Consider the following 15,719-nt stretch of genomic DNA (forward strand, 5'->3'; position numbering starts at 1 on the left):
CTTCCTTGCCTTATTTTCTCCATGGTGCTTATGTCTCTGTGTCTATCCCCTGACTAGAGCAGAAGTTTCATGAGGGCAGGGGTCTTGGTCTGTTTCTCTAATACCTAGAATGATACCTGACCTAGAGTAGAAACAATAAATAGTTGTTGGATGGATGGATGGACAGATGAACGGACAGATGGACAGTGACTGCTTTCCTCTAAACACTCTCTATCTTGTCTGCATCTTCTCCACTGTGGCACCACAAACCCAGCCCCCAGCCCACGGGCTCCTGTGTTTCCCTGACGGCCTCTCTTGCCCTCGCCCACAGGAGGAAACTGGCCGCCAGGCTCCAGGAAGCAGAAGAGACAGCTGAAGCCGCCCAAGCCCGGGCTGCCTCCCTTGAGAAAAATAAACAGCGACTCCAGGCAGAAGTCGAGGACCTCACCATCGATTTGGAGAAGGTCAGGGGGTTAAATGCTTGCTGGGTCCAAGGGACCCCAAGGAGTTGGTTGAAACTATCACATGTCTGGGCTCAGCAAGAAGAAAGAGTTGGCCCGACAAGATGGAGCACAGGGTCTGCACTCAAGCTTCCTGGACACAGGCTCCTGCCTGATCTTAATACTCAACAAGCCACTATTCAAATAGGTCTGTGATGAGGACAAAACTTAGTCCCAGGAAGTCATGCAACTACTGTCTCTCTTCTCCTTTTCCTCATGCAAACCACATCCACACACTTTGCGTGGCTAAATATTCTTGTTTGCGTCCCTGGTGCAGATTGATCTGCAAGTCTCTAGGCCGAATTAAATAAGCTTTCCCCTGGCACACAGCAACCTGATCTTGGTCTAGAGAGGGCAACCACTTCATGCCAGTGGTGACGGGCATGTAGGCAGAGGGTCACAGCCACGTGAGAGGCTTCAGGAAAATAGTCCCAAAACCTGAAAACCGTTTGCTCCCTCCACCCAAGTAAGAAATTAAGCAGAAATTTATAAAACCCAACATTGCACCACAGCAAATACATAATTGCCAGTTATGAAAAAAGTGAATGGTCTATGAAAAATAAGGTCTGAGAAAAATCAGCTTTGATTCACAAGAAAAATAACACCAAACCCATCTCTGAGTTGGACGACGACGTATAACACATATTAGTAAATTACAGAGAAATAGGCTATGGAGAGTTGGGTGGATGTTTAAATCCGGGAAGGCTGCTGTGGCCCAGATCCCTCATTTTACACCTAAGAAAATCTGAGCCTGGGACGATAAGACGGACTGCCCAAGGTCGCACATCTAGTAGTAGAAGCTTAAGGAGTGGCACGAGGCTCTTTCCAGACTCCCTGCCCCGTGCTTGTGCCATACCTGTGGAATTATTTCTCAGTCCCCCAGAAGGCTGAGGTCACCAGAGTTACTGGGGAGGGGTGGGGAAGGCAGGGAGGAGAGCAGAGGAGGGGAAGGGGCTGGAGAGTCAGACCCGCGGAGACCAGCCCCGTCTCTCCCTAGGCGAACGCTGCAGCCGCCGCCTTGGACAAGAAGCAGCGGGTCTTTGACAAGATGCTGGCCGAGTGGCAGCAGAAGTGCGAAGAGCTGCAGGTGGAGGTAGACAGTTCGCAAAAGGAGTGCCGCATGTACATGACAGAGAGCTTCAAGATCAAGACTGCCTATGAGGAGTCCCTGGAGCACCTGGAGTCGGTGAAGAAGGAGAACAAGACTCTGCAGGGTGAGTCGGAGGGCAGGGACAAAGACACAGGGCCTCCTTCCTCCTGAGTGCGTCATGGGTTTGAGCACCTGACACATCGTAAGCAACCAATAAATACATACTACCAACACTGTGCAGAAGCACTCGGGCATTCAGCAGCAGGACTTCAAGCAGGTGAGTCACTTAACCTTTCCGTGCCTCAGTTTCCTCACCTGTAAGTCAGGGAGATACTGCCTTCCTTGTAAGGTTGGTGTGACAATGAAACAAGATGTGTGAAATCTTCACTCAGTAGAGTGGCTGAAACAAATAAGGGCTCGGTCGATTTTGTGTATTTGAGCCCTTACATCTATCATATGTACATAATATACATACACGTGTAAGATTTCCTAGTACGGGCTGGAATTTCATTCTGTTGGATACTATTTGAAGAATGCTGCCTATCTGTTGAAGATCATTGTGCCATTCAGAGATCTGACTGCATTGTTTGCTGGCAGGTGCACATTTCTAATCACAAAATCAGTCGTGTAAGAGATGTCAGTATTTTTATTTTCAAGAACTGTTTTGGGATCCCTATTCTGCTGAGCAGCAAACGAAATCTCAGTCAATACAGGGTTTCCTCAGTTCAGGTTAGATGCCTGATGTAGGGTCACTGCAATGGAAGGTAGAAGCAGATGGTCCCTGACTGTCCCCAAATCTGCCCAAGGTCCTAGCAGTGACTCCCTGGGGAGCTGTCAGCTTACAGGGGAGAATTGTGAGAGCCCGGCATTTGAGGTATGAAGGCCCTGCTTTTATAACCCCGAAAGTCTAAGTACTAAAGGACTTGAACATAAATACACGAATTAAGATTGGGGAGGAACAGCCAGAACACCCAGATCAAGGTTGTCTGGACTAGGAGAGGACAGGAAATAGGAGGGAGGTGATGATGAGGCACTGCTGAGGGTCCCTACCAATGGCCCAGGGCCCTGCCTCCTCCCCTACCCACCTCCGTTCCCCACTCACACCCTCCCACCAGCTCCTGGTGCAGATGATAAAACTCTCCGGTAACCCAGGGGTTAAGAGGAATACGTACCTCACCTGGCAGGTGAAGCATAGGTGAGGAAAAAAAGTTGTAAAGTAGCCCCAGCCTGGTGGGAGCCATGGAGGAGAGTGGCCAAACAGCCTGCCTGGGCTGAGAGGGTGTGAAGCAGCACCACAGCGTTCCTCATGGTCCCAGAGCAGTGCAGTGGGGAATGCTCTGGAAACAGCCACCATGTTCAGGGACAGGTGATAGGAAGCCATGTGGGCTACAGGTGTGTCTGTGATGCCAGCACAGGTGGACACCAACAGCTGAGACTTAGAGGATGCCCCTAATGCTCTCCATAGAGAGCATTCTGGAACTTAGAAACCCAGGCAGGGAGACCCTGGATTAAATGAGATTTCTCTGAATTCAAGGAGGCTTGATGTAGAAATGGAGTTAGGTCACGGATTAATCAGGACACTTACATTTCCTGGACACCTCTGGTTGTGGACTGAGATTTGTGACTGCTCCAAAGTGCTATAGGTCCCTGGGGGTTCCTCGGAGTGGGCAACAGAGAGGTCTCCCAAATGATGAAGGAGATCAGAAAGGCTCTAATCCTCCCACCTTTTCTTGTGAGGTTGGTTTTCAGACCTGGTGGCAGGGAGGCAGAGAGGAGAAGGGGCTCTCTGAGAAAAGAAGGCCCTGACTGAAGGCCTCACTGGCCCCAAAGCTGCTCTGTGCTTGCTCACTCTTCTCTGGGCCGCAGCTTCTCATCTATAAAATGAGGAGCTTGAACCCACTGTTCTCCAATGTCCAAGCCCTGATGCGCCTTGAGTCTATGACTTGGGAGTATATTGCTTCTCTTTAGATACAGTGAAGCTAGGAGTGCCTGCTTCTGCCCTGACGTAGCAATGTAGCCACATGCTATGACCCTGGGAAGCTGGATGTGCCTTACTAATGAGAATATTCCTTCCTCAGAGGAGATAAAGGAACTGATTGATCAACTGGGTGAGGGAGGACGGAGTGTGCACGAGCTGCAGAAGTTGAAGAAAAAATTGGAGATTGAGAAGGAAGAACTCCAGGTGGCCTTGGAGGAAGCTGAGTCTTCCCTGGAGGTAACCATGTGGCCATCACCTTCGAGGCTGGACCCTTGGCCAGGGACCATGCACCTACTTGGCCAGAAAGACTGATGTTTATATTCCCGACAGGTTGAAGAGAGCAAGGTGATTCGAATTCAGCTGGAACTGGCTCAGGTGAAAGCTGACATCGACCGGAGAATCCATGAGAAAGAAGAGGAATTTGAAGCTACGAGGTATGGGGCTAAGGCAATGGAAGGCTGACTTGAGGTAGCATGATGGAGTAGAGTCCAGAAACCTGGGCCTCCGCCACCCACTAGTCATGTGACCTTAGGCAATTCAGGTGAATACTTTGAAATACAGTACTTAAGTGATCACAAAACCCCATGAGATAATAACCTGTAATAATTCAAATATGGACAAAGGACTTAACTAGACATTCCTCCAAAGAAGATATACAAATGGCCAATAAGCACATGGAAAGATGCTCACTATCACTTGTCATTACGGAAACACAAATCAAAACTACAATAAGATACCACCTCATACCCAGTAGGATGGCTACTATCCAAAACAAAGAAGATGACAAGCATTGGCGAGGATGTAGAGAAACTGGAACCATTGTGTGTCACTGGCGGGAATGTAAAATGGTGTGAAAACCAGTATAGAGGTTCCTCATGAAATTTAAAATAGAATTAACATATGATCCAGCAATTCTACTTCTGGGTATCTACCCAAAAGAATTGAAAGCAGGGTCTTGAAGAGAGATTTATACACCTGTGTTCATAGAATTATTCAGAAGGGCTACAGCATGAAAGCAACCCAAATGTCCACTGACGAGTGGATAAACAAAATGTGGTCTGTACATACAATGGAATTTTTTTAAAGATTTATTTGAGAGAGAGCGTGTGCGCACGCACGAGCGAGGGGAGGGGCAAAAGGAGAGGGAGAGAAGCAAGACTCCTTGCTGAGTGTGGAGCCCAATGTAGGGCTCGATCTCACGACCCCAAGCTCATGACCTGACCCCACATCAAGAGTTGGACGCCCAACTGGCTGAGCCACCCAGGCACCCCCATACAATGGAATTTTATTCAGCCTTAAAAAGGAAGGAAATTCTGACACCTGCTATAACATAGATGAACCTTGAGGACATTATACTAAGTGAAAGAAGTCAGTCACAAAAAGATACTGTATGATTCCACTTACAGGAAGTACTTAGAGCAGTCACAGTCATAGAAACAGAAAGTGGAATGGTATTTGCCAGGGGCTGGGGGAAAGAAGGATGGGGGGGGAGTTAGTGTTTAATGGGGACATGATTTCAGGTTTATAAGATGAAACGAGTTCTGGGGATGGATGGTGGCAAGGGCAGCACAGCATTATATATTTAATACCACTGGACTGTGCACCTAAAAATGGTTAACATAGGAAATTTCATTTAACAAGCATTTTTCCACAATAAAAAAATTAGGAAAACCCCCCGTGAGATAGGTGCAATTGTCCCATCTAACAGATGTGAATGATAATAGCTTCCTCATCCCGGCTCTGGGGTGTGGGGAAGATTAAATGAGATGGTAGATATCAAAGTACATTGTAACCTGCAAAACCACATAGCTATGTCACTATTAACATTCATGAACCCTTAGAGAACATCCACCACATCACGGAAAAGAATTGATTTGCTGGGGTGCCAAGGAGTGCTGGATTTAGAGATTTTTTAATCCAGTGTCCTCTGTTGCTGTTTGAGGTTCTAAGAAACTTTTGGACCCAGCACTAGGTTTTGGTTTACAGAAATATGATTTGTTATGATTCTGGGAAGATCAACACAGTTGCAACTGTCCACATTGGCACCCTTCCTAAACTGCCTGTCTGAAATCTCCCCGCACTGTGGCTTCCTGAGTTTACAACATCCCCCACAATCACTCCTACAGGCTGTAGGAGAGCCACTGGGGAGAGAAGCCCCATGACTCTGCAGCCATCAGGCTAAACCTGACCCCCACCCTAAATATCTAGCTATGCCACTATGTGGTGCGTGCATGTGTGTGTGTGAGAGAGAGAGTTTGCAACAGATTTGAGATATAATTTACATATAGTTTGCCCATGGCAAGGGAAAAATTGAATGGTTTTAAGTTGTGCAATCATCACTATAATTTTAGAACATTTCATCACCCTCCCCCAAGATAAACCCCATATCCCTTAGCAGTCATGCCCCCATATCTCCCCACCACCTCCACTCCCAGCCCGAGGCAACACTAATCTAGCCAACAACTTTCTTTGGACTTGCCTATTCTGGATATTCCATGTAAGTGGAATCATACAATATGTGGTTCTTTGTGACTGGCTTCTTTCAGCAGAATGTTCTCAAGCTTCATCCATGTTGGAGCATGTGTCAGGAAGTATGTCATTCCTTTTTATTCCTGAATAATATTCCATTGTTTCGGCAGGTCACATTTTATTTTTTCATCAGCTGATGGACATTCGTGTTGTTTTCACCTTTTGGCTACTATGGATAATGCCACTATGAACATTCATATACAAGTTTTTGTGTGGATCTAGGTTTACATTTCTCTTGGATATATACCTAGTTCTGGTCGTACATTAACTCTTATGTTTAACTTTTTCCAGAACTGTCAGATCCTTTTCCGAAGCAGTTGCACCATTTTACATCCCCTGTGTTAAGGACTGCAGTATCTCCAGATCTTCTCCAACATTTATCATTATCTTTTTTATCATAGCCATCCTAGTGGATGAGGTAGGATCTCACCATGGTTTAGAATTGCATTTCCATTATAGCTAATGATGCTGAGCGTCTTTTATGTGCTTATTGGCCACTTACATATCTTGTTTGGAGAAATGTCTATTCTAGTCCTCGGCCCATTTTAAAAACCAGGCTGTCTTTTTATTGTTGAGTTGTAGGAGTTCTTTATATATTCTGAATGCTAGACCCTTCCTTTATCAGATATTTAATTTGCAAATATTTTCTCCCATTCTGTGGGTTGCCTTTTAACTTTCTTAATTTTATTTAAAGATTTATTTATTCCAGAGAGAGAGAGTGAGTGCACGAGCTGGGGGAGGGGCAGAGGGAGAGGGAGAGAATCTCAAGCAGACTCCCTCCTGAGCAGGGAGCCCAAGGCAGGGCTCCATCCCAGGACCCTGAGATCATGACCTGAGTCAAAATCAAGACTCGGACGCCTAACTGACTGAGCCACCCAGGCACCCCCCTTATCACTTTCTTAATGATATCCTCTGAAGCACAAATGTTTTTAATTTTGATGAAGTCCAATGTATCTGGTTTTTTTTTTCCCCTTTGGTAGCTTGTATTTTAGGTGTCATATCTAAAAACCCATTGCCTAATCTAGTCACAAAAATTTCTGCCTATGTTTCCCAGATTAGTTAAGAGTTTTATAGTTTTAGCTCTTACATTTAGGTCTTTGATCCATTGTGAGTTAATTTTTGTAGAAGGTGTGAAGTAGGGGTCCAACTTCATTCTTTTGCATGTGGATATCCAGCTGTCCCAGAATCACTTTCTGAAAAGACTGTTCTCTCCCTATTGAATGGTCTTAGCAACCTTGTGGAAAATGAATTAACTAGGGTTTATTTCTGGATTCATTGATCTATAAGTCTGTCCTTATGCCAGGACCAAAATGTCTTTTTTTTTTTTTTAAGGTTTTTATTTGAGAGAGAGAGAGCACAAGCGTAAGGGGCAGAGGGAGAGGGAGAGAGAATCTCAAGCAGACTCCATGCCTAGCTTGGAATCCAACACAGGGCTCAATCCCACAACCCTGAGACCATGACCTGAGACGAAACCAAGAGTCCTGATGTCCAACGGTGCCACCCAGGCACCCCCACAATGTTGTGATTACTGTAGCTTCGTAGTAAGCTTTGAAATTTGGAAGTGTGGGTCCTCCACTTTGTTCTTCTTTTTCAAGATTGTTTTGGTTATTCTGGGTCCCTTGCATTTCTATATAAATTTTAGGATCAGCCTGTCAACTTCTGCAAAGAAGTCAGCTAGGATTTTTGACAAGGATTGCAGTGAATCCCACCTTAACAATATTAGGTCTTTTTATCCGTGAAGACGTATGTCTTTCCATTAATTTAGATCTTCTTTAATTTTTTTCAACCTGTTTTATAGTTTTTCTTGAATTTATTTTTTAAATCAAAGTGAATCAAAATTTTGTTCCCTTCTGAGAATGTTAGGATACCTTCTCCCATGTCTAGAAATTGAATACATCTCAAAGTGCTGCAAATCCAGTAATGTGCAAGCACATAGAAGGTGTTCCGGGTGGAGCAGAGGTGAACACAGCGTGGGGCAGGTGACAGGATCTTTATGTGCTACCCATTTATCTCCCTCAATGAAACAACTATTTTTGGACATCTAAATTACCTCCTCTGGTCCCCTTCTGTGAAAGGAGATTAGCATAGCTTATATGAGGGCTTTATGAAAATGTTCATTACATTGACTACAATAAAATTAAATATAGTATATACAATCAAGTGATGACTGCTGTTTTAAAGAGAGACATAAATCTGACCTGTATGGCCAAGGCTCACATTTTGTAATTTAAAAAACAGGCTAGCATTTGGGTTTCAATCCTGACTCCATGGTGGGCTAAACCTCTGCCATGTTTTTCGTCATCGTGGAGCTTCAGTTTCCTAGCAAGGCTGTTTTGCATGTTAAATGAATTGAGATCCCAAAAGATAGGTGGTAAACATTGACCTTCGTTTCTTTTCCCAAAGCACAATACTCGCCCACTTACATGTTTAAGGGGAGATACGGTCTAATTTCAAATATGGTGGCCATATCCATGTTGAAGCTCTCAGACCTCTTATCTAGGGAGGTTTAGCACAGCCTGACCAGCGGGCCCAGCATGCCAAGGCCTTCTCTGTTTGGATTTGCAGGAAGAACCACCAGCGGGCAATTGAGTCATTGCAGGCCAGCCTGGAGGCGGAGGCCAAGGGCCGGGCAGAGGCGCTTCGGCTCAAGAAGAAGATGGAGACGGACCTGAATGAGATGGAAATCCAGCTGGACCACGCCAACAAGAACAACAGTGAACTTGTAAAGACACTGAAAAGGCTGCAACAGCAAATCAAGGTAGCAATCTGGGAGAAGGAAGAATAATCACAAAGTAAGCCATCCCCAAGCCTGCAGGCTTCCAGGAAGCTAAATGTATGCATGTCTGCAGCTAGGATAGAGGCATGAAAGTGACAACGTGGGGAGTCTGGCAGTCCAGGGAGCAGGAGACCTGGGGACTACATACATGAGAGGCCCCAACCACCACTGAAAAGAGGGAAGAAAACAGGAAAACAGAGAGTTGCACCTGTCTTGGTTTTTAAAGTCATTTTTGACTTATTAAAAGTGAATTCAGGCACAGAAAAATAAAGAACATAATACACACCCCTATACCCACCACTCACCTTAAGAAATAAACATAAATAGAGTTGAAGTCTTCCTTTATCCCTGTCAGGCTGGTCTTTAAAGCACCTGTAGCTGGATCCATGCATTCAACACATGGTTATTAAGAGACCCGCCCGGTCTAGGCACTGTATTAGGTTTAGGGGATACAAGAATGGACACAACAAACAGACAGCCCTGCAGATAGGCAACAAACAACAAATAAATAAAATTGTAGTACGAAAAAATATAGTAAGTGCTCTAGAGCAATAAGAGGACCAGGAGAAGGGAGATGTGGATTAGCCAGCAGGGGTGTGACGGTCAAGGTCATGGAGGAAGGCCTCCGTGAGAAGGCCCTGATGGAAACACCAGGTACTCTATCATCAGAAAAGCCTTGACCTCATGCTAACTGCCCACCGGACAAATCCTCTGGACACCTGGGCCCTGGCCAGATAGGCCTCAACCAGACCGTGAACTCCCCAAGGGCAGGTCTACACCTTGCACTCTCTTCCTCTATGGCCTCCACCTCCCCAGCCCCGCCCCAGCTCCCTGCTGAGCCCAGTCCATAAAGGTCAGGGCACCCTCAGGCCTGGCCAGCCCCACACCATGCCAGGGCCCACAAGGTTGGCTCTGGCCGGGTCCTCTTGCCCCCCAGGACCTGCAGGTCCAGATGGATGAGGACGCTCGGCAGCACGAGGAGCTGCGGGAGCAGCACAACCTGCAGGAGCGGCGCCTGAGCCTGCTGCAGACGGAGCTGGACGAGGTGCGCGCAGGCCTGGAGGGCAGCGAGCGCTCCCGCAAGCTGCTGGAACAGGAGGTGGTGGAGATCACCGAGCGGCACAACGAGGTCAACATCCAGGTAGGATGGTGGCTTCCTGGGGGGTGCTATGCACACTCACACTTGGGGCACTGGGACAAGGCCAGGATGGTGCCCAAATCCTGTGGGCTCCTTCAGAACTTAGAGGCAGACAGTGTCCCCACTTGGGAAATCCTCAGAACTCACCTCACCTCGGACATTACTTATTATGGCAAGAAGCCCGTAACATAAGATGATCTTAACCGTTTCCAGAGCACACACAATGCGTGCACGCACACTGTTGTGCAGAGCTTTCAAAGACAGACTCCCAGACTCTCCCCTGGAGATTCTGATCCAGTGGGTCTCTGGTGGGACTCAGAAATCTAAACTTTTAAATTCAAACTCCTCAGGAGATTCTGATGATTTAGCCAATTTTAAGGATCACCTTATCTTCAGTGTAGCTGAGGACAGAACTTCAGAACTGGAAGGGATCTAGAATATTCCAAAGTCTGACATTCACTTCTCAAATGAGAAACCGTGACCCAGAGAGTTCCGTGGCTTATCCGTGGTCAACAGTGGGGACCACCTTCTACCACCAGTGGTAACACCAGTGCTGCTGACAGTGCGATCCTTTACCAGCACAGCTTAATTCTTAATAAGCATCTCATGTGAATTCACCAAAAGAAAAAATGTGCATGGGACATATAGGAATTATAACCCCATTTTAGAGATAAGATCAAAGCGTAGAGGTAAAGAATTTATCCACAGGTGGAAGTACTGCAGCTTGAACCTGGGTTTTCCCAGCTCTGAGTTCAGGATTGTTCTAGAGCTGCCACCCACCCCAGGCCTAAATGACATTATTCTTGGATTCCTTGTGACATGAGTTCTGCTCTAAAACCCAGAGAAAAATGCAGGGAGAGACCCTACCCCAAGCAGGGAGCCTGTTGAGGGGCCTGGCAAATGTATCCGGGAGAGGGTTGTTTTTCTTTCCTGGACACGGGAAGGGCTATGCAGACTTCCAGGTCACGGCGATGTCTTCATTTTCTCCTCCAGAACCAAAGCCTCCTTGTGGTCAAGCGTAAGCTGGAGTCAGATGTCCAGCGCATCTCCAATGAGCACGAGGAGCTCATCAGTGAATTCCGCTCGGCCGACGAGAGGGCCAAGAAAGCCATGACTGATGTAAGTGTGCACGCTGCCTGGTGCTGGTGGAAAAGGCCTGGGTGCCTCAGGCCAAGCTGCCTGCTGAGGACCAGGCCACCCTCAGCAGGGAAGGCCACCCCCACCCCTCAAGGGTCACTGTGCATAGGGCCCTGCCATTAGGATTGTGGTCCTTGCTCTGGGGAGTCTGGAGGCTTTTCTGAAAAGCCAAAGAGATAAAAATAAGGAATAATTACAAGCTACACATGACCATGTGAGAGATCAGTGCTTGAGGCCTGGGAAATGGGTCAAAGGAGCCATTGAAAGTGGGCTTTTCTGGGCAGGCCTTTTGGCAAGGAGGAATGTTAAACCAGCCTTGAGGAGGGCGTTAGTGAGAGGAAGATGGACGCCATGTCCAGGGGCTCAGAGGCAGATTCAGCAGGACGTGCTGCCAGTGGTTTTGCCCAGTGTTCCTCTGGGGACACACACAACCTTGAGTGGCATAAACCATGTACCCCACTTTAAAGATGAGGGAATACAGATTTTATTGCCAGGTTCCTTGCACTTGATTGAAATGCCAGGAGCTCAGGAATATTGCTGGTCTTATTTGGTGCTATGTCCAGAGAGCCCAGACCCATACACAGTATGCAGATCTTCTATGAATATTTGTGGAATGAATGCAAGAATGAGACGGTAAAATGACTTGCTGAAGGCCACACAGGGGCTGGATGCAGACCTTCATCTTCTTCCTCCAGATCTGTGCTCTTCCTACCCTCTGTGCTGTGTGCCTCATGGAGGAGACAGCAAAGAGGGGCTGGAGAGCCCCAGGCTGGTGGAGTCTATGGACTGAGAAGCCTGATTGTGAGTGCATGTGCCTGCCTCCTCCCTTTTCACTCAGAGGGACCCAGGAGCATGGGGCACGCCCTCTACCAAAACCCAGCAGCACTCATCCACCACTTGGTCTCCCAGAGACCAGAAGACAAGGTCCCTCATCTCTCACAAGCACTGTGAGGCTGCACAGGAACCCAGCTCCAGCCCCTCACTCTTCTCCCCTCCCACAGGCTGCCCGCATGGCGGAAGAACTCCGGCAAGAGCAAGACCACTGCATGCACCTGGAGAAAATCAAGAAGAACTACGAGATCACCATCAAAGACTTGCAGGCCAAGATGGAGGAGGCTGAGCAGTTGGCTCTGAAAGGAGGGAAGCGCACGATCATGAAACTGGAAGCCAGGGTGAGGGCGCCCCTGAGCTAAGCCAGGAGAGAGACAGGGGAGACGTGGCTGGGCAGGGGCCTTTTCCCAAAAATACCATGCCCAGCGCTTGATGAGGAACTGGGTTACTCAGATGCTAGGAAGGAAAAGGAAGTTGAGATAAGAGCTGCAATTTATTTATACAAAGGTCTCCTCTCCTTCTCCTCCTGCCACCTTTCCCCCAGAATGTGATTCACCACCAAGAAGAGACGGAGGTCTGTTTCCAACATTGTTCCTCCCTTGTTACTTACTTAAAATAAGCCTTAGTCTTCACCTGTGGGGTGTCAGAGCTAGAGGGGCCAGGAGGTTCAGTCACCTTGTCCAGCCTCTGCCTCCCCCACTTCCCAGAGGAGTAAACTTGAGGCTCAGGGAAAGGGACCCATCTGACAACCACAGCAGGTACATGAAAGGCAGAACCCACCTGACCCTCCTGGCCAGGGCTTGCCTGCTCTCCTCTGGGGAGGAAGTGGACATGGCAGCCATGACACCCCCACCCAAGGCCACTGAGCTCTCAAGTTCAAAAACTGCATTTCCTCAGCCATGTCCCTCTCTTCTCCCCTCAGATCAAGGAACTAGAGACAGAGCTGGATGGTGAGCAGAAACAGCACGTGGAGACGGTCAAGACACTGCGGAAGAATGAGCGCCGCCTCAAAGAGCTGGTCTTCCAGACGGAGGAGGACCACAAGACCAACCAGCGCATGCAGGAGCTGGTGGAGAAGCTGCAGAACAAGCTGAAGGTCTACAAGCGGCAGATCGAAGAAGCGGTAGGTGCCCACTGCATGTCCCTAATATGCCCTCCCTTCACAGCCCAGGTCTCAAGACTTGGTTAGAATTAACCACAGGGAAGGAATCGGGTATTGGCCAAAAGACAACCCGAGAGCTTCGTGTCCATGGCACTTCATTCTCGCTATCATGTTGGAAGCAGACTGGACACTACGCACTGAAGATAAGAACGTGTAGAAAATGAAAAGATCCCCTAAGAACACTCGTGCTAACTAAGGTGCCCACTGCAAGGGGTGCTCTAAAACTGGGAGGTCTTGGCTGCCTTATGTCCTGCTTCTGCCGCCCCTTGCAGCCTCTGCCAGGATAACTTCTCTTTCCTGCTCATACTATTACACACAAGACCCTTCCCTTATTTGATCCTCCCAACACAAGGCAGGAAAACTGATATTCTTAGTCTATTTCACAGGTGAGGAAACAGCCCAGAGTGGGATATTTATGTTATGTTAGTAAATGTTAACAACCAAGTCAAATGGGTAGCAAAGGATGGCTTCAAGTCTCAACCCTATACCACACGTCCACCTACCGGCACCAACCGCCCCTCCACCCTCACCCCGACATAGATATTTGATCCTGCCATTGTTCACTGCCAATTCTGCGGCTACCACATCGAATCCATCAGCCACCCACACAACCAATGCCTTTCCCAAAAGGTTCGATAAAGACCAGGCTGACAGTTAATACGGTTCTAACCAAAGCAGCACTCTGACTCTCTTGGGGAGATAAGGGGATGGGAGATGTGTGGTGGGGGCTAGGGAAAGTGCTGAACCCATATCTTTCATAGTGGGGCATCACTAGCTGAGGCCTGAAACCACAAATGACAGAAGCAGAAACAGAGCACATTTTATTTAGAGATATGGATGTCAAGGACAAAAAAGAATCAGTTGAAAGTATTGAAAGGCTGGATGGACTCTTACGTGTCTGTGTAGAACTGATAACGATGCACATTTAAGCCGAAGCAGCCAGGTTTACACCCTGTTTTCCACCATGCCTTTGTCACAGGAGGAGCAAGCCAACCAGACCTTGGCTCGCTACAGAAAGACAGTGCATGAGCTGGATGATGCTGAGGAGCGGGCCGGCATGGCAGAGACCGCCCTGAACAAGCTGCGCACCAGACACCGTGTGGCTGGCAAAGGCATCACCTCTGTGGAGATCATCCAGGTGTCCAAGACAGGCTCCACCAAAACCCTTTCTGAGGAGTGAGGTTCTCCACGTTCCAGCCCACAGCCAGTAGGTATGGACTCCACTCTCCATGCCCATGCTCCAAGTTTCCCTTCCCTGCTCCTGCTTTGCTCCTTCTGACTTCGATGCTTCCTGTCTGCTGTGCCCTGATCTCATGCAGTGGGAATTCCAAAGCTCCCTGGTCCCTTCAGAGCAACACTCCCTCTCTGCATTCCCAAAGCCCTCGGGCGTGGTGCCGTCCACCTGTAACACAGGTGCTAGGGGTCATGATGCTCCCCCATCTGGGTGGAAGCTTTCTGAAGGCAGGTTCCAAGCCTGATGCCACTTGACATTAGGCCTGGCAGACAGGTGCTAATGCTTGTTCTCACTGGAGAATCACGGGACATTTGCAAGCTTACAGCCAGTGTGTATTCATCTTTCACATCCCCACATCCCCATTCCTGAGGATTTCATCAATACTGGTTGAATTTAGACTTCTTACATTAATAATAATAATAATTACTTGCAGCTACCTTTTCTGAGCACTGTCCCATAGGGGACAATATAAAATAGTCCTTTCCTATTTTAATTCAGAATCAACTGAGAAAAAAAATAGAGGAAACAAATATATAAAAGTCAAAATGCTAGTTTTATTATAATTCTAGATTAAGAATTTAATGGGTATCCAACCTGGTCATCCTTGTATTTCACCCCACAATTTAAGGGACCTGCAGAACTGAACCACCACAGCCCTGCATCATAAGGAGCAACCCCTAGTCCAAGGGGAGGGATGACCAGAACTCATCAAACCTACAGGCAGATCCAAAAGGAGAGACCAGATGGGGTCCATCCCTTCCTTACTGGTTCCTGCTTCCAAACACAGGATAAACCACTCTTCCTCCCGTGAGTGGAGCAAGGGAAAGATCAGGAGAGAGGTGAAGAACATTATTCCAGAGCAGTGGTTCCCCCAAAATGTGGTCTTTTTGACCAGCAGCAATATCAGCATCACTTGGGAAACTGTTAGAAATGCAAATTCTTATGTTTCACTCCAGACCTACTGAATCAGAGGTGGGTCCAGCATCTGTGGTTTGACCAGCCCTATGGTGACCAGATGTACGATCAGGTGTGTTAGAACCAACGCTGTAGCAGAAATCTCCCCTTACAGAAACGCAGAGCCAGGGAACAGAGGTTCCTCCTACTTTTACCAGAACTAGGCACATGGTAATGTCTTTCACTATCTTCTTTATCCTATGGTAAGGAGATATATAAATATCTCCATTTGTCCGGTGAGGAAAATGAGCTCAGAGAAGTTCAGTGACTTGCTCATGGTCATACAAGCCTTGTGCTATGGAAAGGCAAACTGTCTTTTATTTTAATTACTGCAGAGATGAATAAGGCTGCCCTCTGTTTAGGATGAAGCAGGACAACTCAAGATCAAGGACTTGGTTTAGGTTGGGAGAG

The 15,719-nt window shown here is 47.6% G+C and overlaps 1 protein-coding gene across 1 annotated transcript in view; it reads left to right on the plus strand.

Moving 5' to 3' along the window:
* Nucleotides 1-15,719, plus strand: part of MYH16 (myosin heavy chain 16) — a 59,945-nt gene that overhangs the window by 41,742 nt on the left and 2,484 nt on the right. The window contains exons 33-42 of the mRNA XM_036064887.2: nucleotides 311-443; nucleotides 1,477-1,693; nucleotides 3,648-3,784; nucleotides 3,878-3,981; nucleotides 8,642-8,834; nucleotides 9,790-9,993; nucleotides 10,984-11,109; nucleotides 12,129-12,299; nucleotides 12,881-13,081; nucleotides 14,100-14,331. Coding sequence (XP_035920780.2) covers nucleotides 311-443; nucleotides 1,477-1,693; nucleotides 3,648-3,784; nucleotides 3,878-3,981; nucleotides 8,642-8,834; nucleotides 9,790-9,993; nucleotides 10,984-11,109; nucleotides 12,129-12,299; nucleotides 12,881-13,081; nucleotides 14,100-14,300 — 1,687 coding nt within the window. The 3' untranslated portion in view covers nucleotides 14,301-14,331. The remainder of the gene's footprint in view (nucleotides 1-310; nucleotides 444-1,476; nucleotides 1,694-3,647; nucleotides 3,785-3,877; nucleotides 3,982-8,641; nucleotides 8,835-9,789; nucleotides 9,994-10,983; nucleotides 11,110-12,128; nucleotides 12,300-12,880; nucleotides 13,082-14,099; nucleotides 14,332-15,719) is intronic.

The sequence above is a fragment of the Halichoerus grypus genome, chromosome 6 (assembly GCF_964656455.1).
Source record: "Halichoerus grypus chromosome 6, mHalGry1.hap1.1, whole genome shotgun sequence".
Lineage (NCBI taxonomy): Eukaryota > Metazoa > Chordata > Mammalia > Carnivora > Phocidae > Halichoerus > Halichoerus grypus.